Source organism: Vicugna pacos, unplaced genomic scaffold, assembly GCF_048564905.1.
Source record: "Vicugna pacos unplaced genomic scaffold, VicPac4 scaffold_21, whole genome shotgun sequence".
Taxonomy (NCBI): Eukaryota; Metazoa; Chordata; class Mammalia; order Artiodactyla; family Camelidae; genus Vicugna; species Vicugna pacos.
Window position 1 is genome coordinate 9,274,443 of NW_027328742.1, and position 27,963 is coordinate 9,302,405.

Below are 27,963 nucleotides of genomic sequence, written 5' to 3' on the forward strand. Positions count from 1 at the left end.
GGGCAGAGTTTATCTGTTAACTTATTAATTTCCCCAAACATTTTTTTTCTGGAAACAACCACATTCTGTGTGTTATAGTATTAAATATAATTAAGTAGAAATGAGGAAAACCATTTCATGAAACTGAATGCTAATAAAACCACTAGCCCAATCCAGGTAAATTTTAAAAATCAGCTACAATTAGGAAAGGGGCTGAGTTTCGCAGCTGGGACTGACTGAATGAGGGGGAAGCACCCTCTCTGCCACCAACCTTGGTTCTCCCTCCAAAGCTTAGCTACCAGCCCGAGCCACCTGCCTGAGGACTAGCGGTGAGAGAGGTGATTCTTTCTAATCATTAAATCCACAAGAAGGTCCTAAAAGGATTAGAATGTTTCTCCAAGGTGCCCAGTTTACTCCCGGGGACTGATTTTGTCCCTGAGTAAAATTAAGTCTATTGATTTTGAGGAATTTCTCAACATCCATTTCTTAAGAATTACAAGCTTTGGTTTCATGTATTTATGACGTGGGGGGGCACCACTCATCGTTATTTTGCATTAAACCATCTGATAAGCCACACTGCAATAATTCTATCATCAGAAGCCATGAACAGGCATGTTTTTTACTATCTTAAGGAAAAAAGGTGGCTAAAGAATGGGGGCTGAGCCCAGTTAATTAAGTACTATAAATAATGCACAACAGCAACACATGAAACACTAAGCCAAACACGGGATAAAGGCCGTCAGTTACTGTTACGCAAGATGCCGTGACAGGCAGACCGCCAATACCGGGGGGCTGACACAGAAGAAGTGTACTGCCCACGTCAAGGCTAAAGAGGTGCTTCTGATCAGTGGATGACCTTCCACGTTGGCGTGAGTGGACTTTGCATCTTCCGGGGTCTTAAGAGTCTTCCGTATCCAGCTTTTGTTTGGGAAAAGGCATGGAATACTGTAGGGAAGGGGAGGTTTGTGTGGTCAAGCTTGGGAGCGGCTCACATCACCATGGCTCCCGTTCCAGTGGCTGGACCTTAGTCACGTGACCACCCCTAACTGCAAGGCTGCCGGGAAACGCGGTCCAGCAGGGGCTTCAGGAGAAAGGGATTTGGCAAATTTGGCGGGCACCGTGGCTGCCATGGTGTGGCTCCTTGGGTCAATTACAGTGTCTTTAAGGCCCAGTCATGGCAAATCGGGTGGATGCAAATGCTAGACAAGACGGGGGAAGGAAAACAGGACGGATGGGGAAGAAAAAGATAAGATTTTGCCAAAGTAGGCAACGTGTGAGAGCACAGCTCTTTGATCAAGACTTCTTCCCCAAAATAGGTAATAAAACATCACCTGCAAGTGTATAAAATTAAATCCACTTGGGCTTCAAAATCTAGGCTTTTTATATCGTTGACTTCATGACACTTTTCCCAATATCATAGTTCATCTGTTTTAGAACCTATTTCTGACAGAGTCAGAAATACGAAATGACAGTTTCAAATAATAGCATAATCATCGAAATCAGAGAAGAATCAGGTCTTCGAGGTCTACTGAGGTCATAAAATAAATTCCTTCACCAACGTTAGCTGGTTATGTTTCAACACAATGCAAACCTTTCTGTTCCTTTAGCCTGGATCTTTCTTTCAAAGTCGTCAGGTCACAATAATGTACAGAGCAGTCAGGAAGCCCGGGGCCCAGGTTCCCAGGGGCCAGCCTTCCAACTCTGTTATCTTGAGCAGGAATACAGCTATCTGTCTCCTATTTCCCACTTGCAGAAAAGGCAACTGTCTACCCTTTACTTGTCTTCTGAGCAGACCCAAGTTTCCAGACCTGGTCAGTGGTTTTCCTGAACGACAATGCAATCCCATCACAGTTGGTATTCTGCATTGCACCTCCCGCTGTAGTTTGTAAGTTCCTTATTTCTTGAATTAACACAAACTCATGGCAATTTCAGCTGCTCTGCATTTAGACGCCTAGTGACATGCAGTCACTCCTCTCCAGCCACCTGGCTGTTGAGATTCAAGCAAGCTCCTGCCCGGATACTTCCCCACCTGGGGTGCCCCCCCCCGACCTCACATGCCTGACTCCTCAACTTTCTTACTCCATCTTTGCTCAGTGAGGCTTTAACTCCACCTGATTGGAAATTCCAACCCAACCCAACCTGCCTCCACACCCCTCTCGTCACTCCCAGGCCTGCTTATTCTGTTTGACTTTTTAAAAATATGTTTTATTTCCTTTTACCATATTAAACATATTATCTAAACATTGTATAGTGTTTGCTTTCCCATGCTAGAATTTAAGTTCCAAGAGGGCAAGGATGTTTGCTTTGTAGACCGAAGTTTCCTAGGTGCCCACACCTGTGGCTTGCACAAGCAGGTTCTCGAAAAATATTTGTTGAATGAATGAATGAATGCATGAAACTTCAAGTTCATGCAATCCACTTTCCCAGAATTCAAAATAATGTACACATATTATATGCTTTATATTGTGCATGTTATGTATGAATACACACATCTAATTACACAGAGCTGCACACACTAAAGCCACGTATGTTGTTCCTCATGGGTAACACCAGGGTCTTGCAGAGTCGTGTTCATTGTGTGTGACTTTCACATCACACGCTGACTTTAGAACCGAATCTGTAAGATGGGACTTGACTTTAATATCCTCCAACCACCAGGATGCAACTGCTTATGACCCTATTTACCAAGTTTACTGGTACATTTTTAACATGAGACTGAATCAAAATATTTGATAAAGCTAGGAAATTTTCTGTCGGTTTCTCAATTCTTCTGAGGCGTCTCCTGGTTGCCATGGAGATGGCAGTTTATTGAGTGCTCTGGGTTGGGATAAAAAAATGACTGAGATGTAGTCCCTGTGTTCTCTACACCCTCCACAGTCCACCAGGGTCTACATCTACACACACACAATTATAACACAGCAAAGTAAGTCGTGTGAAAGAGACCACGTTGTAGAGTTACATAAACCAAATTACAGAGGCCACGACTGTGCTCGGAGGGCTGCTGGAGGAAGGCCATCAGGAGGAAAGTCACATCAAAGAAAGGTCTGCAAGGTCACAGGCAAAGGTGGAGAACAGCCCACTTCTGGGAACTCACCTAGAATTAGGAGCAAGGCAGGAGCAGAGCCCTGTGTTGTAAAAGGTGTGGGACAACCGTGACTGGGACAGAAAAACGCACAGTTAGTTGCTAAGTCACACTGCAAAAATGTGGCACCAGCAAGAAGGGTAAACTGTTAGGGTTTACCGAAGTTGGGTGTTGCACTAGTCTCCATGCTTGCTTGCTAGGTTTATAATTTTCTGTAACAAAATTATTTTCGAAAATCACAAAAATGACATATTTATCAAAATCCCAGATAAGAGTGGGGTCCTGCTCATTCAAGCTCATCTCCTGCATATTTTTGATAACACCTGCTGTGTTAGAATTGGTATTCAGAACACTGACCTTGGGGGAAACAAAAGGGAATGCTAAGACAATAATGGCATGCATGTTTTGGAGCACTTACTATGTCGCAGAGAGCATGCTAAACATGTGACATATATTTCCTTCAGTCAACCTGAAATAAAATTACTACTTTCCATACCCACAAGTGACATAACAGATCTGGGTTCAAAGCTAGTTCTTCTCTTTCTTCTTTAATTTCAAAAATTAAATTAAGTTAATACTGAGTTCTTCTGTGAACCAGAATCTGCACTTAACCACCCTGCCCAGCGGCGCCGTCGCCGCCCCCCTCCGCGGTGGCACCGGGCTCTCTGCGGCTTCCCCAGCTGGAAGGCGTCGTGCAGATACATCATGAGAACTCTGTCCTCTTTAAAAACACAGTCACAATTCTGATTTCCTTCCTTCACTGTTTCTTACAGCTGAACTTTCCTCATTGATCACAGTCAAGGTCTTCACTGGAAAAACGTTATGTATTTGAGTGCATTTAGGATACACATATGGAGCGATTTTACGAAGGGAAAAATACAAAATGTAGCATTTGTTTTGGTTATCTTCCAAGTTTCTATGTATCTATACAGGGTATGTTCCTTCGCTGCTGAAAATGTTGTCATTTAAGTCACACCATCAAATTAATTTACTGCCCTGCCTTCTTGCACGTAAAAAGGGAGTCACGAGGGGTGCATGCTGATTTCCAGAAACCTCAGCTGGGTGGAAGGGCTTTCTGCGCAAGATCTCCTTTTGTTTGCAGCTTCCAAGTGAAATACAGATCATGCCTTTTGACACGTTGTTTACTGTCCATCCCCTGTCCCGTGTTTAGAACGGCCCCTTCTCGATGATAGTCTACATTTTGTTATTTTTCTCTAACACTGTTTCTCTTCTGCGCCACAGTATATTTCAAGCAGACCACGTGACAAATAAAACGAACACAGAAGGAAGGCACTGGGCTTGCTCAGTGCTCTGCAACTCTTCATTTCTTTCGTATGTGACAGTACAGAAAGGTTTCTTTGATGGTTCAGTAAAACAAACCGCGCGACAGTCTGTTTCTCTACGCGCATCAGGCGCACCCTGACCGCCTTGCGGCGTCCGTCGGCGGCCGCGTCGGGAGCGAGCGCTCAGGCACTGGATCGCCGCTCTTTCATCAGAAACCATCCGTGATTCTTACAGTGAGTATTTGAATATGACGGATATTAATAATAACTTCTTGCGTTTTTTAAAAATCAAAAGAATTTAAAAAAAGGTTGGCAAGAAATACGGTAAATGCCCACGACGAGCGTCAAAGACCCTAAACCACACAACACGGCGGCACAGAGCAGCTGCCAGAAGGAAGGAGGCGGCCGAAAGCCAGAGTCGGTCAAGTTGGAACGCGGGTGTAAATACAGATGAGCTCTGCTCCAACGAAACAATCCCATTTCTCAACGTCAAGCGCGGACCCCGGAGCAGACGTGTACCTCGCGATTCCCCACCGAGGGCGGGCCCTCAGCGCCGGCCTTCTCCGCCCCCCCGGCCGCCCCGCTGCCCTCAGCACCGCCCCCTTGAGCTCTGTTCGCAGTCCGTGGGCCTCCGGGGGCTGCTGCCCTGTCCTCCGGAGTCAGCCGAGGGCGGCCGTCTCAGCAGAAGCACCAAGGGTCACTCCAGGGCGGCAGCCGGGATGTCCTCAGGACCCGCTCAGCGCTGGGCCTCTCACGCAGCCCCGCTTCTGAGGGGCTGCCTCATGCCGAGGGGCACAAACTTAGAAGCACTTGTTTACCATGTCACCAAAGGCAAGTAGGTAGACGGCAGGGCATTTTTATAAACGCTGGTTCCAGAACCAGTCTGAAGTGGCTTCTTTCAATCTACGAATCCGGTTTCGAGGCCTGGGCCGAGGCACAAAGCCCCGCTCCAGGACCAGGAATGGAATTCCCTGGCGTTGCAGCTTCACTGTGGGGTCGCTCGCGCCCAGCGCTGCAGACGGTCATGAGTGTTTCACGGTCTGGACCCGCCCAGCCTTCTCCACGAGGAGCACAAAGGAAGACAGCCGCGCACGCGATGCGGCGAGGGGCTCAGCCTTCGCTCGTGCCAACTGTTTTAAGGAAAATTAGCTTTTACTACCTTTCTGCTAAAGCCATTACATCATGCAAAGTCACAGGAAAAATGAGGGACTAGAACCTAAACTACATTTCCTGTATTCTGTACCTTGAGGAAAGAAACTGTTTACTGAAGGGCTACCCCTGTTAGAAAACGTTTTACATTCGTATTAAGAAGAAAGCGTTTGCTAACTACTATGAAACAGATGAACAACGAATCCCTTCAGTATAGGACAGGGAACTATATTCAATGTCTTCTAGTAGCCTTTAATGAAAACGAACATGAAAGGAGTATATGTACGCACATGTACGACTGAGACACAACGCTGCACACCAGAAATGGACACAGCACTGTAAAGGGACTAAACTTCAATTTAAAAAAATGGGATCAGGCAGGTTAGCAAAATAAAAAAGTGAAAATGAAAACAAACAAACAAAAGAAAGTACATGCTCTATGTAAAAAAAAAAACACATGTTTGGCTATAAAGTGAATTTTATGGATAATAGCAATAAAATCAAATTGGTGTGTCAGTCAGAATTCTTATTTGCAAGCATCAGAAACTAACCTGAGACCCTTCACAGGTGGAAGCTTTACTGGAGAGCACAACCAGGAAGTCAGGCTAAGAAGGGAAGGTTTAGAATGTGGCCTGGACCCGAGGTGAATGCAGGGACCAGCGGTCTCAGACACGGGCTGGCTACCACCTGCGGCCACTGCACGGAGCCACCGTGGCTGGACGACACCCCTGCGGTGACACCGATTCTCACCCCTCCCACTGCATGTCTCTCAGTCCATAACCCGTGGTCCATCGACGCAGCTCACCTCACATACGCCCGCCTTGCTCTCAAAGGAAGGGAGGAGCGGGGAGTCTCCCCTTTATATTTTTACTGTGGTAGGTGAGAAACTTGCGTGGCTGGCAGCCAAAAGCACAAATCATAAATATCCACTCTGGCCTCTTACGATTTCCGTACTGACCAAAAGCTCTTTAAATTTTATGTAAACGTGGGATGGCGCCTCCATCACTTTTAATGAGTTATGAGAAGTTCATTCTCGGAAACAGGGCCTGCAAACTTGACATCCATTCAAACCTCGGACTCTGCATTTTCCCTGTGATCTTTGGCAAATGACTAAATCCATCTCTTGTTTTCCCTGTCTACAATAATGCCCATACATTTTATCTTCCATAAAGGGACTTCATTAAAATCGCTGCTAATTAAAATCTGGACATCCTCAAAGAGGAATTCAATTTTTAGCCAACATTTAATTCTACTGCTACATACGCAATCAGCCCAGGACTGATTTTATAGAATTCCTGTTTAAGTGCATCACTAGAAAACCCAGAATGCAGTGTGCCTGTATGTATCCGTATTTCCTCTATAAATGCCACAAGAGAGGCATTTACGCTGAGACGTGTGGCTGGTCAATGCCTAGTTTCACAGAACTCTTCCAGTTCCTCAGTGCAGAGGCGTGTGTCCTGCCGTGAAACTGCCCACAATTTTGCATGGAAGAAAATGAGCCTGGTTTTCCACTTCCTCAAAAACAAACCAAAACAAAAAACACTATGAGATAACTGGGGATTGTTTGCCTTTGAAAACGAGCCCCCACTGAAAGCTGGGAACGTGGAATTATTCCTGGTGACCTTCCCATCTTGCTCTGCTTTTTAGCTAAATCCATGAAAGATCAGAGGGAAAGTTCCAGAGATACCTGTTCTTTGCACCTTCTTTCAAAATTAACCCTTTTCTCTATGAATCACAGAGGAGTGGGAGCCCTGGGAAGGACGTCAGACGCCCCATCTTTCTTTCCAAGCAGGTCCCCCCCAGTGAATGACCGTGGATAAAGCATCCATAATGCTTCCGAGGTAGAGTGAATGCATCTCTAAGGAACAGAGGGGAGACTAGGACAATCTCTTACTGCAAGCAATCAGCATTTTTTTCCTGTTTCGATGTCTGTTTATCAGTGCAAGTGATTTCAGCAGATTGCCTAGTGTAAGATTTATTTTTAAGATTAAAATTATTGATTTTCTCACTACCTCCTCAGTGTTATTTAGAAAAATCTCAGGGCTAACTGTGCCTACTTAGTGTCAAATATTCAGATGAAAGCAGACCCTTAGCTGTATTGTTGGTTTCATGGAAACATCAGGATACTTAACTGAGTTTTTAAATGATCTTAATGTAGATATTCGACATAACAAAAGTTGCCCTGTAACTTCATGCACAATAATCTTGTTGCTAAAGTTATACTCTTTGAACATACTGATGATAAAGGCTTTGGTTGTGTTGTGCACCACCTTGAATGCACAGTCATATCTTTTTGAAGATAATTATTGAAAACAGTATTTTTTAATTCAACATAAAAAGAATACTAAATTATCGGATACAAATCGTTTTTCTCTCTACTAACACTAGTTTTTTTTTTTTAAATGATTATCTTCTTTATTTTGGCAAGCGTTTTGAAGCTAAACACATTAAGCATACAGGTAACAGCACTGAAACACATCAAAACACAGTTTTGTGAACTGTAATCTCAGTTTGATTTTGCAGTGTTCTGATCACGTGATATTTTTAAAGTGAATTTGGATGACACGGAGTGGGGAGGTAGTAACTGAGACACAACGGCCTGCCAGAAAGCCTCGGTGCTTCGAGCATTTTGTTTCCATGTTGCCGTCACTTTAAGTCTTTCTGTTTGAGCTGAGGTCAGCGCAGTAACACTAACACCCCTCGGTGGCTGTAATCCCCCTTCGTCTGACAGTGCCTTTAAAATGCCCCAGCAAAGATCACATTTATCAACTTCACTTAAATCATTTAATAATTTTCGTTTAGTTTGGACCTTTTTCTAATTTTTTTTTGAAACCAGCAGAAAATAGATAGGTGTCAGCTGAGACAGAGGGAAAAAGGATGCAGAGCTGAAGAAATTCATGGCAGAGCTGAAAACACCTGTTCCCTACTCCGTGAGGAACGAACTCTCTGGGTCATGCCTTCGTGAATCTCTTCTTGTGATTTACCTTCAGTTATTACCGCAAAGGGGCACACCGAGGGCTCATTACCTGAGTGGTGTGACTCTCTCTGTGTCTCTGGAAGGATGAGGTTCCACCCCCGGACAACCTGGACAATCCATCCTCTTCAGGTAAACCTGTTGAGGTCAACACAAAGCAGCAGTCAGATTGTGAGACCTTCCCCCAGTAAAGGCAGCTGGGCGCCTACTGAACAGACTAAAACTGCTACATTTCCCTGGAAATGAAGGTCAGTGAACACTCACTGAAGAGTACATTTCCCAGGTGGCTCAGGAACACCAAGAGCTGCCTGGTGTTACTCCACCTGAGAAAAGGGGGATTGCATTGGCAAAAGAAATGAATGAGAGTGAAGAAATAGGTCATAACAGCACAAAAGGGAGCAAAGAGGTCATGGAAGGGAGGAGGGAAAGTCCTGTAGAGCCTGAGAACAGACTGAGGGAGCCCCGACGTGGGAAGAGGAGCAGATGGACACCGGGGGTAAACAGGCTCGGGGGATTGCAGCGTGTGGCTCATCTGAGGCGGAGAAGAACGGAAGTCAGGTAAGGCGTGATCCAGGCATGTGTCGGATGCAGTCTACTGACTGCTGGCTTCGTGCGCTCCCCTCACACATGGCGGGAGGGAGGAGGCCGGGCAGAGACCTGTGAGGGAAAGGTCAGGGTAGCTGCCCATTCACACGCATGCTGTGATTTTGGTTTTTATTGGACAAATCCTCAGGGATCTGCTAGCTCTGAAACATCTAAGCTCTCATGACGTCTGTGTATAGGTGGTGTTTACTGAGCACTGATCTGAGCTGGCATCACCGTACTAGGTCCTCGTCACAATCCCACGAGGCAGTTCCTTTGATTATCCCCATTTTTATGATGATAAAGTGAGCACTGGAGGGTTTAAGTCTTTTTCTCGGGGTCCTAGAGTTAGCAATAAGCATCAACGCTTGGGTCTGAACCCAGGCAAACAGGAAGCAGCCAACATTGCCAGGAACTGGCCGAGCCAGCAATTCAGTCCAGCCATTTTCAACCCGACTTCTCAGCTACGGTGGAGGACATTTAATGAAATGAAGTCCAAACCAGAAACCATGTAATGTGACTTGGAAATATTTTTAACTCAAAGGAGGTGTGGGGCAGGGTTTTCTGAATGCCTGAGGAGTTGCTGCTTTCTTTACAAGTCTACCTTCTGCTGCTCAAAATAGATAATTGCACAATATCCCAGCTTGTCAAGTGAAGGTTTGCTTCCCCTGCTGGTTAGGCTTTGAATCAGACAGCAGTACCTGTTCCAAAGGATCTACAATTCCCAGAAACAAAGTGATATTGTAAAACCCGTATCTGAATAGATTTCGTGGATGCCAACCAAAGACTCCTTCGCTAGCGGTCTAGACCCATCAGGAGCTTGGCTGGAAAAAGCCATTCTCAGATGCTCTCAGAACCTGTGTGGTTCAGTGCCGCTATGGCACCAGGTCCAGCATGGCCCGGAGTCCAGTGTCTGTGCAAAGAATGCAGAGCTGCTGGGCCTGCAGACAGGCTCACCCAGTCCCTCCCGGTGGAGAGCCCTTCAGCATCACAAATTCCCTTACAAGACCTCGAGGATAAATACAGCGCACATAAAAAGAGCCGGCCTTCCCAGAGCGGTAAATGTAAAACCAAACGTGATGACTGCATTCTTTAATTGCCATTTTTCCTGATGCCCAGCAATAAAATGTATAGCCATCGAGCCACAAGAAAGAAAATCACACTGAACATAAAATGGCCTAGATGGAATTTGTTATATCTTTATTTCCCCGCAAAATAAACATCTTTATATTCACAATATTTTGTTTGATATAACTACAACGTTCCAGCACTAAAAACTGTTCTCTAATCTAATGATAAATAACCACAAGTCCAGGGAATAATTAAGTATACAAAAAAAGATCCAAGTCTGTGTTCACATCAGTAAAAGGATGGCAATTAAAGTAAGTGATAGCTATAATTACCCAGACATAACTATATTTCAGCAAATGAACAAACAGATAATTATTTCTGGGAAGAGAGGTAGCATGCAGATACTGGAATTCAAGGGAAATCATTTCCTTGCAAATACCACTACTTCTGATTCAATTAAAACTTCAAGTTATTTTAAACCTTTATTTCCATCTTGTGCCTTTATTTGGAACGCACATTGACTATATACTGTGAATTATGAATCAGCAATGCCAACTGATTTGAATTATAATGCTCATGTATATATCATGAGCTCTACATGTATAATATTTGCTCAATTTTTATCGTGGGAAGAAGGAGAAATTTTCTGATTCTGCCCCTGCACAGGACTTAGCGGTTCTTATGAAATATGTAACTTTGTTGCAATCAGGAAATGTCTGCCTCAGTATCCCAGCATCCTGCCGGATATTTTAATACTCATGGGAGTCTTCAGGAACCCAGGAATTCATGGTGGTCACACAAGGAGACCAACAGAAACACGCCAGGCTCCTTTGAAAGACTGAAATCCCAACTGAAATAATTTTCCTCTTGTGTGTATAATTCTTGAGAATTTCAAGTGATCGTCAATGAACAATGACACAGAGCTAGCTTTATTTTAAAATCTGGTCTCTGTAAGCATTTCTGGGATAACATATAACCCTCTGTTCTAGGGTTTGAACGTACACTATCTGTTACATACTGAAGTTTAGAAGCCTGGTATTCCTAAATATGTAATATTATATGATAAATTTTGGGCAACGTATTCTATAAAAATTTCCATTTGGTCTAGAGAGATTTTTGTGTGTTTGTTTGTTCCACAGATTTGGGGGGTTTGTTTTGATTTTTAGAGTAAGACTAGGAATTTTCTGTATTAAGTTTTCTAGGATATTTCCCAAGTCATAGCTTTTGGCTTTGACTCAAGACTCAGACAAACTAAATATGTTCGTGAAGGGGTGTTTCTATTGTTTCCTCTCCTTATGGTAGGAAAAGCATCGCTCAAGGTGAGCTGGAGAAAATGTAGTAGAAGGGAATGTGCATATGGTCATCTTTCTTAAATATGTGTATTCAGTTTTGGCCATCCAATATATTCTAAATTCCCTCTTTGTTCAGTGGCTAGTCTTAAAAACTCCAAAACTGAGATCTTCTTACTAGATGCACACAACCCCTGTGACATGCTCTTCCATCATACTCTCACTGACTATTGCTATCAGTCAAATTCCATTTTCGTTATTTTAGGAATTTTTAATTTCAATATACGGGTATCCAATGTTTTTGTTGTCCTTACCTTTTTTTTTTGCAAAAGGTTATCATCAGAGATTTCAGAAAGCAATGGTGTTAAAAGAAACATTTCCATCTCAATACACACACTCGTAAATCTGAACATTACACATTAACATGGAAAGTTTTACAAGATGCCTGTTTGAATCAAGTCGGAGTAATCGATCGTGAACACTCAGTGTGATTTTAAGGGTGGAAAATTGGGGGATAATTCTAATATGCCACAAAAGGGCTTGGTTGCTTTAAACCTTGGCAGTCCTGTCTGATGAGACGTGAGGAATCGCACACAATTCATGGCTAGCGGTAGACAAGGCAATCTGAGTTTGTTGACATAGATATACGCTACGTGAGATTCCTAAGAGGGGAAACCAGACAGTTAAAACCGCATGTACAGTATAAATCAAACCTTGTAAAAACAAAACCAGACATATTACATAAATGCACACATATATTTGTATTAAAAAACAGAATTTTTCACATGGCAGAATATCAGACATGTTTAGAGTATTTCTAGCTAATAGAATGAATGGTAGTTTTTACTCATTCTTTATTCTTCCCTGTATTTTCCAAATTGTCACATAAAACATGTATAGCTTTTATAACCTGCACAGAATTAAAGCAGCCTATGAATAATTATATATTATTTAAGAGGCCACTCAAGTCAGAGAGGAGGGAACTCAGGGAAGGTGGACACTGCAGGACCCGGGCGCCCGCACGGGCTTGTCTGTTTTCGGTGGTAATAAATTCCTGGTAACTGCAGTTCCTTTGTCTAGAAATCTTTATTGCTGGTATAAAAATGCTCTGTCTTCCCAGTGTCATTTCCTTCCGTTGCACCAAAAAGCCTCTGTCTTATGAGCCTAATGCTTCTAATCATTACATGCAATCCCTGCTCAATATGATGGGGCAGCATTCATAAACATGTTCGGATTTTTCTCTGTGTGTGATTAAAATAATCTTTTTTTTTTTTTTCTGGTGCCACCAGAACATTCCCACATCACCCTGAGGACCTGAATGGTGAGCCTGAACAAACCCTGATCTAATCTGCTATCCACCTCCAGACCCCTCCTGAGTACAGCCAGCCCTGTGATGAACGTTGCCTGGCTAGTTCTCATCCTGGATCCATTTGCCCCCTCCTGCTGCGTAGGTCAGCAATGAACGTCTTTGGGTGAGCATGTGTTCAGATGAAAAACTACCTCCCCATTCTTCCTTGGACCTGGAGGGAAGCCAGAGACGGGATGACGAAGCCGGAATCTCTGACGCTCACGGAGGTCCTGGGCCCTGGACCTCTGACATCCATTCGGAAATCTGCCTCCCTCTTTCTCTCCCATTTTTTTCTTTTCTTGAGGAATTGCAATGACCCTTCAGGCCAAGAGATGGAACACTGTCCGCCACCCAGGAGCTCCCAACAGCCTTTCTCCAAATCTCTGTTGGCTCTTTCTCCTCTGGGTAAAACCACTGCCCTAAGTGTTGTGGAAACCCCTCCATAGACCCCACTGTAATTTCATAGAGTGTGTCACAGGGTCACGTGGCAGCTCTAATTTGCATCTAATTATCAATGACGTTGGAGTTTATTAAAAATATTTGTGTGTGTATTCACTTCTCCTTTCTAATTCTCTATCCAATGGTTTTTGTCTGCTTTTATTTTAAGTAAACCCTGAACATGACCCTTTATCGGTTAAATGCGTTAAAAACGAGTTCTCCTGCTGCGTACACATTTTCCCCTTGTGGTTGGCACCCTTGTGTCCTGTTAGCTTGTCTAAGAAGTCCTTTCTTCTCCCATCGCTGAGGGTGAAAAATTATTATTCTGTATTTTCTTCTACACATTTTATTTTACATTGGACATTTAGACCTACAACCTGTGAGGAACGTTTTGCGTGTGGCCCAAGGTAGGCGTCAGGCTGCATTTCTGTCCTTCATGTGGACAGCAGTTGATCGTCCCTTCCCCGGCGTCCCACGGTGCCGGTCCTGCCGTCACTAAGTGGCTGTTGATGGCAGCTGGGAGAGTGCTCTGTTTATGTATTTATTTTCCCCTTCCTCTTCATTTCTTTTCTCCACGAGAGTTTGTGTAACAGTGGAATTATTTCATCCTTAGAATTTTGACAGAACTTACCAGAAAAGCCATTTGGGCCTCAGGCTTTCCTTGTAGGAAGGGTTCCATGTACAAATTCAACGACTGAACATTTACACTACCAGCTAGCCGTACTCCGGCTTTTCTCCATTTTGGTAACTTGCCAATTTTTGTTTTTTGAGAAACGGCTTCATCTCAATGAACAAATTTATTCTGGCGTGAAACTGTTCAAAATACAATGAACGGTCATTTTTAATTTCTGCCCGATTTCTGGCGGGTCCCCCTTGTCACTCAGAGATGGCGTTGTGTCCACTTCATTTCTCTGTCACCTTTGAAAGAGAATTCTCAGTTTTGTTAATGTTTCAAAGATTGCTTAAAGGTTTACCCTTCAGCTGTGTTGCTTGTCTTATGTCTCAGTAACTTAGGTTCTCCCCTCTCCTGAATCTATCCATTTCTTACAGACGCAATTTATAACCTCCCCACGGACGAGAACTATTGTTTTCAATATCTGTGTTTTTAATATCTTCCCCTTTTCTACCGATTCGCTTTTAAACTTTCAGCATCCTCATGTTTTTCAGAAGTTTCAGACTTTAAAATATTATATTCATCAATTAATCTTTTATGTGAACTTACACTAAGAAGCTTCTAAATTTAATGGAATTCAATTTAATTATTTTCAAATGTGCTTTTAGGCTTGCCATCTGAGAGCTTTCTATTTGTCTTACTTCCAGATATTCCCAGTTTACCCCTTTTGCTCTCTTCTGCGTTGATTGACTTCTTATGATTCTATTTTACTCTGCTAATTTGGAAATTATATACCCCATTACTATTCTTTCAGTGGTTGCCTTTGAAATTATAACCTGCTAACTTGATTTATCAATGTATAATATTAAATATTGTTTTGACCCCCTCCTGCCTTCACTTACATTTTTATTGTTGATTTTTCCTTCTTTTACCTCTGAGCATTCTGGGTCTGCCCATGTTTAATTCTTTCAGGGTTTTTTCCCCTAAAAATTTCCTTAACTCCTATTCATTCCTTCGAAAGTTTTTTATTGTCTATAAAATTCTAGGTTGGTAGTTCTTATTTGAGCATGCTAAATGTGTGATTCCATTGTCTTTAGACTTCAACTGCTTCTTTAAAGGTAATTTGTCTTTTTTTTTTTAACCTCTGGTTGCGTTTAAGATTCACGCTTAGTTACCCAGTGCTTCAGTGCAATGTGCCTAGTTTTCTCTTTATTTATTCTGCTCAGGCTTTTTTTCTTTTTTAAACAAAAGTCACATTTACAGACAGAAAGATGCACCTTTATTATACGTACCTGTCTATAAATTTATAGGAACACATGCACCCTTGTTTGTCGACAGCACCACACGCCCCTCTGCAGCAGTCTGTGTCCCCCTCACATTCATGTGCTGACGCCCTAACCCTCAGGCTGACGGTTTGAGGAAGGGGGACCTTGGGAGGGGGTTCTGTCATGTGAGCAGAGCACCCACAAATGAGATTAGTGCCCTTATAAAAGGGACCCCAGAGAGCTAGCTGGCTCCTTCCCCACGAGGACAAGCAAGAAGCTGGCGACCTGCAGCCTGGAAGAGCGCTTCCCTCAGGGCCGGCACCTGACCGTGGACCCCAGCCTCCAGAACTGTGACTCGTAAATCACCGCCCTTTATCAGCCGCCCAGCCTGCGATGTCCGTCACCGGGCCCAGCCCCTGCCACTACACGCAGCCTCTGGCCGCCACTCGGCTGTCGCTGTCCCTCGGTGTTGCCTTTTCCAAAACGGCATCTACACGGAATCGCACCTGCAGTCTTTGGATTCTAGCTTTTTTCACTTGGTGCACTGCGCTTGCGGGTCGCCCGTTCTGTCCTGTGTAATAGCGGTTCATCATTTTTTCTTGCAAAGTTGAACCCTGCCCCGGTCAGCCTGTGAACTGGCCCCCGATGGACCCACCTGGAGGCACTCACACCTCATGTCACCCCCTCCCACGGGACGCTGGGACGCGGGATCCGAATCTGACAAGCAGGATGTGGCAGGAGTGCTGGTGTCCCCGCGTCCCCCGAAAGCAGGCTGTGCGGGAGCGTGGCTTCATCTCGGGCGCCGTCCATGGACTCCTCGCTCCGGGGGAAGCCAGCCCTGCTGCGAGGCCCCCGGTGTGCAGAAGCCCGTGTGAGTGATCTTGAAACTGGGCCAGCTCTCCAACCAGCCTCAAGATGACATCATTTTGGCTGACGGCTGACTGCTTCCTCACCAGGGAACCAAAAGTCACTCATTCAGCCGCACCCACCCAGACTCTCCTTGACCCACAGAAACCACAAGACAGCAGCCTCTGAGCTCGGGGCAAGGGGCAGTTCCTACAGAGCAATAAGGTGCAGCCACCAGCTGGAGGGGCTTCGTTTGTTTCCAGTTCTAAGTGATGGCGACAAAGACGGGAGACACACTTGCCCGCAGGTGCCTGTGGCATCGCTTTGATTTCTCTTCGGTAAACACCCGGAAGCGGCCGCTGGGTCGTCTGGAAAGTGCACATCGAGCTTTGCAGGAAAACCGCCAACCCAGACCTGCTTCTCCATGCTCTCATCCAGGCTGGAAAATTCTCTCATGTCCCTCAGCAGGTCCCGTCTCTCGTCGCCGGGTCCTCCCTTCTCTCCCCGGGTCCCCAGGAGCCTCCTCACCACGCCCGTCAGGCCTCCAAGCCATTTTCTGGCATTTCCATTCCTCTCTTTTGCTTCTTTGTGTTTCATTCGGGATATTTTCTGATTTATCTCCCACTTCCCTGGAATTTTTTTTAATAGCTGTGTCTAATTAACTTTAGACTCATCTCCTATTATCCTTAACTTTACGACTGTATTTTTCAATTTCAGAATTTCCATTTGACACGTTTTATGGGCTCCCATTTCTGCTGAGAGTCTCACCCTTTCATCTCCCTGGGTGTAGTAAACAGACTTATTTTAAAGCGCGTGCTTTTGAACGCCAACTCTTTGAGCCCCCTTGGATCCTCTGCCATGGACCGGTATTTCTGTTTGTCGCTTTTCATCTTATCTGGTGTCCTCACGCGCCTGGTTCTTTTTGATTATGGGTTGAACTCTGTATTTGAAGAGCAGTTTGCAAGAACATTCTGAAGCCTGGGATGCTGTTTCTGCCCTTTGGGATGGATGTATGCGCTCTTCTCCCCTGTACCTGCGGATTCCGTCAGTCCGGGGGACCCTCAGCCCGGCCCCAGAGAATGAGGTGGTTCCCAGCTGAGCTGTGGTTCCTGGTTGCTCTTCTGGCCTCACCCTCTGACTCTGGCAGGTGCTAGACTCAGCCTGTCCCACAATCCTAGGAGGCACAGCCCGGCTTCTCAGCTGCCTCCTGTGGACTGAGTGAGATGCCCAGTGCCTTCGGAGAAAAGCCAGAACATAGGCCTTTTGGCTTGGCCTTCACTGCCCTCCACGCCCACCCCCAGTGGCTTCAAGAACAGACTGTCTGTTAGAGAACAAACCTATGGTTACCGGGGGAAAGGGGAGGGTGGAGGGAGAGACTGGGAGTTCAGGGTTAGCAGATACACACTACTGTACATAAAATAGGTAAACAACAAGGACCTACTGTACAGCAAAGGGAACTATATTCAATACCTTCTAATAACCTATCATGGAAAAGAACGTGTATAACTGAGTCACTGTGCTGTACACCCGAAACTAACACACTTGTAAATCAACTGTACTTCAATTAAAACAAGATTTGATGGTAAAGTTAAATATGTGTGACAAAATATTGAGAGACAAAATATTATGACATCATATAAGACATCAAATATTCAATATAGAAACAGAAACATGCACGTGGAATAGAGAGAAAGCACACAATAAAGTTGCTGCTGTAACAGCTCTTAGCTCTGGGTGGTGGGATGTGAGGTCTGACAGCTTTTAAGATGTGCTAAATGTTCTCCGATAAGTATGTGTCATTTTTAAAATCACAAAAATAACACTGAAAAACAAAATCTCTTGGCATGCCAGAAAAAAAAATGAACACCATATTGTATACTTGGACGGGGCTAAGAGAGTAGAACTTAAATGTCCTCACCACACACACAGACACACACACACACACACACACACACACACACACAGGGTAGCTGTGTGAGATGATGGATGTGTTAACTAAACTTATCTTGGTGATCGTTTGCCAAATACACACGTATCAAATCATCATGTTGTAGCCCTTACACTACTCAATGTTATATGTCAATTATATTTCAATAAAATGGGGGAAATTTTTTTTAAATGAAATAAAATAAAAGATAAGGTTGGTCTGAATTTTGCATTCAGACAATACTAGAAGCCCTGGGTTTCTTCAGTGTGGGAGAAATAGCTTTTTATTTAAGCCACTATTGACAGGTTTTGGACACACGTGGTCAAGAAGCCAATTTCTACACAAGTTCACCGGTGCACTCACATTAAATACTTAAAGCCAGTCTGGCATTTACCATTCCTTCAATATTACTTTTCTTCACACATTTTAGGTAGGAAAAGAAAAAGATAATTTTTCCTTAAAAATACCATTAGAACATCCATTTCCTCCTTCTGCTCAGTACAAGACTCATTCTCTACTGGTTTCCACAGACCAAATACTCCAGAAAAATCTCTGAAAAGTCAGCTAGTAATGAATGCAATTTTAATTCTTTAAGTTAAAAATAAGAAGTTGACAATATACCTCATGGTGATATCTCATGTTCTAAACCAATCCCCAGTGTTTACGGCTGCTTCATTCTTACGTCAAAAAGCTCAGTCTTCCTAGGCAGTTGGCACAGCTTAACGCTTGTACCTACTCGCTTCTGAGTTTGAAGGAGTGCCTACCATTTGAGAAAGGATTCCCATTTTCAGCGGTGTTGGCACTGGAGAGTGACTTAGATAACTGGATTCCGGGGTTATTCGCGTTTCCATCTTGGGTCTCTGATGCAGCGTCTGGTGTACCAAGATCATCTCGGCTCGTAAGGTTCATGTTAGTTTCAAAACCTGAAATACAAGGCAGAAAAAAACACTATTCTTCTCTGATAAAATGTACTGAATAAGTTAATTCAAAGAGTAGAAGGAAGTCATACAACATTAGTTGCATTTGAAACAGTAAATAAATAATCATCCTTAATCAAGTGTATGGCCTACAGAACACTCACCAAATTTCGCCACAACGCTGTTAAACGGAATGGGATATGTGAGAAGACAATGATGAATTTCCTGATCTGTTATTTTCAAGCATATCTATACAGAATTCTTGATGTCCTCAGTCTAAGAACTGGTCATTAGAGAACCGTCTACCTTGAGAAGGCTATTTCCTCCAAGAAGCATAGCACTATATTCATGTTTCAGAAGCTTTCTGAGTGTTTAAATTAAGTCAAGCTGAAGCCACCTTATGGTTTCGAAAAGATAAATGTATTTTCAACATTATTACAAAATTTGTTACTGTCTGCTCAGGAGCACTAAACTTCAAAGCCCCACTTCTGGCTGCTGCGCAGTGACAGCACTCGCTAAGCGTCTGGTGCACATCCCACGTTGAGTTCTCCGAGGCACAGGGACACAGAAGCCGCTGTCAAACCAGGCTGAAGAGCCAAAAGAAGGAGGTCCACCCGACTGGGGGATTTTTGTTCAACGCCAGGGACACGGTGCAGCTCCTGCCCCTGGTGGCGGGTGCGCAGTAGATCTGCCCGGCTCTGGCTTAGGTTTTCTCAAGTTTTAGGTTAACATATTATTCAAAAAGGATAATCGGCAGAATATTCTGGATTCCACTTTCACGGGGCAGAACGGTTTCCCTCCAGTGGTCCCGAGGGCGGGAAGCAGGGGGAAGGCGGCGGCCGGCCAGCCCTTCAGAGCCCGACTCCGGGGTGGACCCTCCTCTCCTTCCTGGATGCCCCCCACCCCGGCCATTGAGACCTGCGCCCGCACAGCGCTCGGGCCGCGAGCCTGTCCCTAGGTGCTGCACGGGGACTCAGGTCTCGGGGCTGGGGACCCGACCAGCGCAGCCCCCCGCGGGGCGGCGGCGGTGTTAGACGAGAGCGCGGGCGCCCAGACCTGCAGGGGGGCTGGGGCTGGGGCTGGGGTGGGGGGGCTGGCAATGGTGGGGGGGCTGGGGAGGGGGACGGGGGCTGAGGCAACGCCAGCAGGGCGCTGACGCCCGGCAGAAGGGTTCCCACGTGCACCAGCCGGGAGACGCCGGAGCTCCTGACGCCTCGCACTGAAAACCCGGTGGAAAAGCCACGGCCCCGCCCGCGGCGAACAGGGGCCCTCGCGAGGCGCCCGCGGGACCCGCCGGCCGGGCCAGCTCTGCTCAGCCTCTCTCCTTCTGACCGTCTGAAAATGAGGGACGCAGCTTCGGCTTTAAAGCTGTGTCGAGACCCAGACGTTCACCTGCTTTTACTTCTATTTGAGCTATTTTTTTTCACTCTTCAATTCAGGTGTTCACTGAGTGCTGGCTCTGGGCCAGACACCCTCGGGGGGCTGCAGGGACAGGGAGCTTGGGACGCCCCTCCCAGGACGTGAGTGACGACGGACAAGCGGACAAGGGGACTAAGGAGCAGGTGGCGGGCAGTGGTGGTCTCCCAGTGCGGGGGAGCTGCCCAGGCGGCCCAGGGAAACCTCCCTGGGGTCTTGTCTAGGCTCAGAGGGGCAGCGGAAGCAGCAGCTGTGCGGACAGACAGCCTCCCCGCCCCCAGAGCAGGGAAGAGCTCCCCTTTCCCAGGGAACCGGGCAGAAGCACGCTTTCCAGAGGCGCGGGGCGCAGGGGCGGGTGAGAAGGCCGCAGGCGGATCCCCGGAGGCCCCCGCAGGCAGCAGCTGAGGTTTCCTTCCAGCGCGATGGTCGGTTCTGGGGGGAGGGAAGCAGGGAGCAGCGCCTGGGGAACAGGGACGCCCTCTTACACCTGTCAGTACAGGACTCAGAACTCAGAGGCGCTCTGGGGGCTCCTGGTACGAACACATGACGCAAGCTTCCTTCATAACTGATTTCTATCTCATAAACAATGGATGTATTTAAATTTCAGTCAAGGAGGAAGGAACAGCTCAAGTGGCAGAGCGCAGGCTTAGCACGCATGCGGTCCTGGGTTTAATCCCCACTGCTGCCTCCAAAAACAAATGAATAAATAAACCTAATTACCTCCTCCAAAAAGGTAAAAATTAAACTATATGCAAAACCTCCATTTTTACTCTTAAAGTTTAATTTTTTTCATATTTCCAATCAGCAGGTTAAACTGTAGCCAAGAAATGTTTTAAAAATTGATCACGAGTTAGGCTGTGATGCTTCTGTGATCCACTAAAACTTTCCTTATGTTTTTATCTTAAAAGCACACGTCTGTCCATCCAAGGAATGCTCTGGTGGGAATTAGGCAGTGAGCCCTTCCGAACCTAAGATGTGAGAAGGAACGGTCAACCTGATGAGGCTCCTCCCCGTTGTTCTCACAGCATTGCCAGTCCCCTGCCACACCTGGGGCTTGACGCTCACCTTCAGTACAGTTCTGAGCAGCTGCCATTCTCTGGCCTATTTTCGAGATGAGGTCACTGAGGCCTGGGGTGGTAAACCTACCTGCAGACATTTCACAATCAGTCGGAGTTGCAGCCGGGCTTAGACCGAGGCCTGCAGGGCTCCGCCCACACTCCCGCCTCGGCGCGGCCCCCCCTCAAAAGCCCTCCCTCCTTCTCCCACCTGCTGACTCCAGGACAGGGCAGCTTCTTTTCTGCTCCTTTCATTCATCACCAGTGCCCCGGTGGTAACGAACTGGGAGCCCCAGGTTGAAAATGGTACTCTAACCACTGACACAGAGCGGGACATCGACCTCTCCACTTTGGGGTTATCCTTGTCCATGAGCATTACCCGAGGGTTCTTGATTACTTCATTCTGTGTCAGGCTCGGCTCGTAGGCACCCTTTTCCTCCAGGCCGAATCCACGTGCAAGACAGTCTGCGCCCCAGCTCACTAATTTCTCAGTTCAGCCACAATGAGGGTCAAAGGCAGAAACTCTCAACCGCCTTGATTTTGCTGCAGTGCCGGCTGCGTGCAGGAACGGTTCCTCTGCTTACAGGCACACCCGCTCCTCTGCTTAAGCACAGGAGGAGACACACCAGGAACAAACCAAGAGGACTCTGGCATTCAGTGCAAAGAAGTCTCAGCTACAGCAGCGCAGCTGTGAGATGGATCCTTCACGGGAAATTAAAAACCGGATAACACAGAGCAAATGAAGTCATCGTAGTTGTTCACGTTTCCAGGCAGGGGTCAGCAGGGTCGTGAGGGTGAAGAAAAGGCACACCAAAAGAACATATTTGAGAGTCTCACCGAATCTAAGCAAACAAGTGGGGGAGTGAGTGCTGTCAACCCCTCACAGTGAGCCTTTTTGCATCTCTGCATCTTGTGAAATCAGCGGTTTGTGTAGTTCCGAGGCAGCCCTCCCGTCGGGCACATCGTGACACGAGCTGACTGCAAGAGCTGCGGTATTTTCTTCCAGCCTGTGAACCGGGGCTCCCGGGGACCCGTCTGGGGCTGTTCTCACAGGTACGGGAAAGATGAGTCACTCAGGGATCTGGCTCAAAGACGAAGTCTTGGCCTTCACGTTAGGATGTGATTACTGAGCACAAGCATGTAAGCAAGGCACATTTAAGCTGAGTATTAATCGAGTGAGAGAATTCTAGCAAATCTCTACATGTGAGTACAGGAAAAAAAAAAAAGAAGAATTCAGTGGTCCAGGGCTGGCTTCTGGATAACTGAAGTGTCACACGGGGTAGTTAGATCTTTTGAAAACTGTGGTTTTCAACAGGAAATGCTACTGCCCCCCTCAAGCCCCTGGGGACACTGGACAACGACTGGCGACATTTTTGGTTGTCACCCTGGGGGAGGTGGGTGCTACCAGCATCCAGTGGGTAGAGGTCAGGGATTCTGCAAACCCCTTACGATGCACAGGACAGGCCCCCACGAGGACTCGTCCCACCCGGGGTGTCCGTGGGGCCAAGGTTGACAAACCCTGTTCTAAGCTAAGTCAGATCATGCCATTTGCCACTCATGTCTCTGCACTAGTTTCTTATTTTGTTCAGGTTCAGATGCAAAAGCTTCCTGAGGCTGAGAGATCCCCCCATGAATGCGCTCCCTGCTGGTCCTGAACCTCATTTCCAACAACCCTCTTGCCACCTGCCCCGCCAGCCCCACCGGCCCCACTGGCTTCTCTGCCTCCCTTCACTCAGCCCCTCACCCTCCAGGCAGAGAGCGCAGGGCTCTGTTCCAATCACCCTGAGCAGAAAGGCCCTCCAGCCCTTTTGAGACGACAGCGCCTTTCTCCCCCCCCGTCAATTTCTGTTCCCACAACCTGCTCTAGTTTTGCGCAAAGTCCTCACCAATGGCACATCCCATTTCCATTGTTTGTTTATTTCCCCTCTCCTCCCTCTAGAAACATGTCAGCACGAGCTCAGATGTGATACTGGTGCCTTCAAGGGTGCCTGCACACAGTAGGAGCTCAACAAACATTTGATGGAAAAAGAGAATAATGAATAACAAACAAATTAATACAACAGCCTTGCATAAAAAATCATTTCGTAAGAGAAAGCACACTTTTTGTAACTGCAGAAGAGTGGACAAGTTTATGAACCAAACAGATCATGTGAATTATGATACAGAAGTCATACATCACAGTACACATTTGTCCCCACTCACATAAGATTATTGGAAACGAATAAAAGGATTTCCACTGTTAGTAACACACCTTTGAGTTCTAATCCCTATTTAAAATTAGAAGGTACGGAAAACGTCACAGTGTGTGAGTATGCATTTTACTTATTCGTAGGGCAGAGCTGTTTGCTTTCTACCTAAGGGTGTTAACTTGCAGCGGATGCAACAGGCAAAATATAAAAGCAACCCAAGTGCTCGCGGACGGGTGACTGGATGAAGAAGATGCAGTGTGTGTGCGTGTGTATATATATATATGTATATATATACACACACACACACACACACATACACACACAGTGGAATATTACTCAGCTGTGCAAAGAATGAAGCCTTGTCATCTGGGGCAGCAGGGATGGACCTAGAAGGTATTTATTATGTTAAGTGAAATGAGCCAAGCAGAGAAAGACAAATACTGTATGATTTCACTTATGTGTGGAATTTAAAAAAACAACACAAGTGACCACACATAGCCAAACAGAAACAGAGTCATAGATTTAAAGAATGGACAGGTGGTTGCCAGAGGGGAGGGTGGCGGGGGGACGAGGGAACCAGGTGAGGGCACCTGAGAGGTAGAAACTTCCAGGTACAAAATAAATGAGCCACTCGCAGGTATGAGACGCCAGGGTGGGGAATACAGGCCACAGTAATGCAATGTCTTCCAGAAACAGAAGCAAAGGGCTAGAGCTGTCTGCCGTCTACCTAAGAGTGTTGCCTGCAGGTACTGGACATCTGTCCCTGACGGATGGCGGCACGCTGGGTATTTCCACTATGTTCCCACCATGACCACCGATGATTCTTTCATGACCGTCCTACCAACACACAAGGTCCACACGGTCACTCCGCAAAGAATCTTACTCTCCATGGTTTTGCAATGTCTAATGTCAGGACACTAGAGGCAGTTTGGTCAGTGTTGACTCTGGGATCTCGGTGCCTAGAGACAGTCAGAGGCAGGGTGACCACAAGTCTACAGTGGGGGCTCCAGACCACCCCACTTGCAAGGGCCAGTGACAATCAGTCAAACACCCACGTGAACATCTCCGGACCTGTCTGCTTTCTCTGACCAACTTTCTACAGCAACGTGGCTGCAGCGATAGATTTGTCACTTATTCTCTTTTCCTTTCAACAGACATTTGTGGAGCATCTGGTACGTGCAGGTCCTGTTCAAGGCACAGCACAATGAGTCCTTGGCTGTATTTCCTCATTTTAAGTTAATGTCCACTTTGCTCCCTAAATTTTTGTCCTCTTTATTCTTTCCCTTAAAAAAGTCCCTCCTCTGCCAATGGGACAAATTTCAACTTCTTGAAAATAGAGAACGCAGAACCTGTCCCGGGCACAGAGCGCTGGGCGGTGATGCGTCAGCTCAGATCCTGCGCCCTGGGTTTACTCTGGGGCACAGCAAGTGTCCCAGGCTTGCACATACATACGTATATTTGTTTTCATATTTTTTCATTAAAGGTTATTACAAGATATTGAGCATAGTTCCCTGTGCTGTACAAAAGAAACCTTTTTTAAAATCTATTTTTATAGCTAGTGGCTAACATTTGCAAGTCTTGAGCTCCCAAATTTATCCCCTCCCGCCCCCTTTCCCCAGTAACTATCACAGTGCTGACTGTGTCTGCGGGTCTGTTTCTGTTCACTCTTTTGGGGCGTGTTGCTGCTTGACACGGGTCCTGGGGCAATGTCCTGGCGGGAAAGGCCGACTCCACGCTGCCCGCAGGACCGCAGTGGCCGCTTCCCTGGACGTGAGAGGAATGAATATGCTCATGATGGGGGCTGCATTGAGGAGAGGAAAGAAGACAGGGTTTTGTTGAGGGAAAGCAGAGGGGAGACGGAGGCTAAGAAGAGGTAGGTCTCTTGGGGAAGGAAAGCGCAGATTCTTCAGTGGGGGAGAGAAGCGTCTTTCTCGGGACGGGGAAGACCCCTTGAGTAAGTCTGGGGGTTAGAGAAACACGCGCTGCAGTGAGCGACTCAGAGGCGAACTCACTCCCAGTCGACATCCAGAAGACAGCGGCACAGTGGCCTCCCTCCCTGGGAAGCACTGAGATGGCCCTGAGTTGGTGGCCACTCTGGGGAGCTGATGGCGACCCAGAAGCCAACCACGTTCCTCCTCCAAACTGGGAGATTTCTCCAGGGCTTGGACACGTGTCTGTGAAGTCTGACACAATTCAAATTGCATACGAAGATGCAGCCGAGAGCTTTTAGAAAGATACGCCTCAAAGAACTGGCTCCTCAGATGCTCCCATCTGAGAGGGGCGACAAGACACGTAAAGGACAGGGATGCACGGAAGCACAGATGGCTGGACAACCACCTCGGGGGTGCAGGAATGAGCAACCTGGACCAGCCACTGCAGGAGTTCCATCTTACTCGGCTGAATTAATGCTTGCTGGGTTTTTGTGTTAAAGCCTTTGACACATAAATTGCTAACACGTGTGGGAGTGACACCCAGGGTGCATCCTAACAGGTGCCCCTTCTCAAGCATCTGAGTGGTGACTCGACAGAAAAGGTGACCCAGCTCAAAAGTGGTCACCTCCTCGGCCCCTTCAGGGCAAACGTGGAGGCAACAGCGGACCAGAGGCTGAAAGGACAGTCATGCAAATGCCCAGGGGTCCACAGGCGAGACGGGCTGCGGCGGCTGGGGGAGCCCCACTGTGTGGGCAGTGGGAGAAAACCCTGGGTTTGGAGGCATGGACAGACTGTGGAGAGGAGGAGGGAGAAGGAAGCAGGAAGCAGGAAGCAGGAACCTTGAGCAGCAGAGTCAGGACCTCACGGGCTCTGCCCTCTCCCTGCCCTGGGAAGTAGGGGATGAGCCGCCGGGAGCTCGGCAGCATCACCGAGTGGGTTCCGGCGAGGATTCTGGGCGAGGGTGTGGTGGGAGGGAGGCTGGATTTGTAAAGGGCTATTCATCCAGCCCCAAAAGCGTACCGCTGACGAGCTTCGAGGAGAGGTTAGAAATGGAAAAGCAGTGAGAATTTAGACTCAGGCAGTGGCAGGAGGAAGGGAAGTTGGGGGTTCACCGAGCTGTGGTCCCTTCGGGCCGAGGGATGGGAATGAGTCAGGACTAGGCAGGGGCCTGGTGATCAGGACGAGGGTGGAGCCCTGGATGTGGTCTTTGAAGCGACAGCCACCTACCCACAGGGCAAACCGAGTGGCGATTATTTGAACAAGAGCGTTACTAGGACTGAAAAAAAAATCTAAAAATCCTTCGGTAGGGAGGATTGCTTCCAGGAAAAGCAACATTCCTCCGAGTAAGGAGCCAGAAGGCAGAGTACAGGGGGTTGTGGGTGCAAAAGGGCAGGTGCGGGCTTGGGGGAGAGCACCTGGGCAGGGATGAGGGTCAGCGATCAGCAGAAGGAAGGGCTTCTTGTAGCAGAGGGAGGCTGATGGCACCAAATGCCACAGAAAGGTCAAGAGGAATGAGGAAGGAATGGGCCCTGGAGGGTTTCTTTAAGAAGAATGCTTAAAGACATCATTTCAGTCTCAGTTACCTTAACCTGAGATGGTTTGAGAGTGTATTTTGGAAACATACGAGATTAGGATCCAGGTTTCAGTAACACAGGAGAAAAACAAACTATAGCTGTTTGACTGATTTAATGCTGAGTGAGAGTGTGATGCAAGGCATAAAAAATGTGAAAATACATTTTAAACTTATTACGTGTGCTGGCTGTAATTCATCCTGCAAGTCTATAGGAAAATTCCTCTGCAGAAAAGCTACTGCGGGGAGGGGTGTGCTTGTGTTTCCCTCTCCGGCATTAAGGAAAAGTACAAAGGCTGTGAGAGGAGCCGGGCATGGTCCTGCCACTTCTCACACCCTTGTTTTTAAAATTTAGAAGCTGCAGCTAGACTCTGCTGACAGACACACACAGACAGGTGGCTAGGACCTCTCCGACCCAAATCGGCACCTAGTTTGTGTTAAACCAAACTCACCCTGTGTTACAAGAACAACGCATGTCAAATCTCTGATTTCTCCGGAATCTTTTATCATTGCCCGTGAGGAAGAAACACACACAAGGACCTAGGGCCACTCCCCAGCCCCTTGCACGCTGCTGTCACAGGCTTCTGAGAAGGAAGTTTGACTTTTTTCTTATACAGAAGAGCAGGACCAAACATTTGGCACACTGCCTCAGAGAAAGACAGATGTCAATCATAAGATTCTCATCGACCCGGAGGCTGGTCCTACACTCAAACAAGAAGAGCGGAGTCACGCGTGGGGTCGCGCATCGAGATGTAAGCTGCCCGCGGAGGGCACGTTACCCAAGGGAGACGCGTGCTAGGAGGGGCTTGGGTCTGGAACAGCGTGGTGGGGGGAGGAGGGTACAGCTCAGCGACAGAGCGCATGCCTAGCGTGCGGGAGGTCCTGGGTTCCAGCCCCAGCATCTCCACTAATTAATCAGTCAATCAATGAACATTGCAAGTCTGACCCGAAACCGGGCGAACCAGACTTTATCGTCCCTCTGCGAACAGCCCCAGAAATGCATCAAGAGAGGGCTTCAGTGTCACCAGTCCCGAGGAAA

At 46.8% G+C, this 27,963-nt stretch overlaps 1 protein-coding gene across 1 annotated transcript in view; it reads right to left on the reverse strand.

Moving 5' to 3' along the window:
- LOC140694343 (unconventional myosin-XVI-like) overlaps positions 1–27,963 on the reverse strand; it is a 148,212-nt gene that overhangs the window by 13,646 nt on the left and 106,603 nt on the right. Inside the window, 2 exon segments of the mRNA XM_072957621.1 lie at positions 8,520–8,605; positions 18,611–18,769. Coding sequence (XP_072813722.1) covers positions 8,520–8,605; positions 18,611–18,769 — 245 coding nt within the window.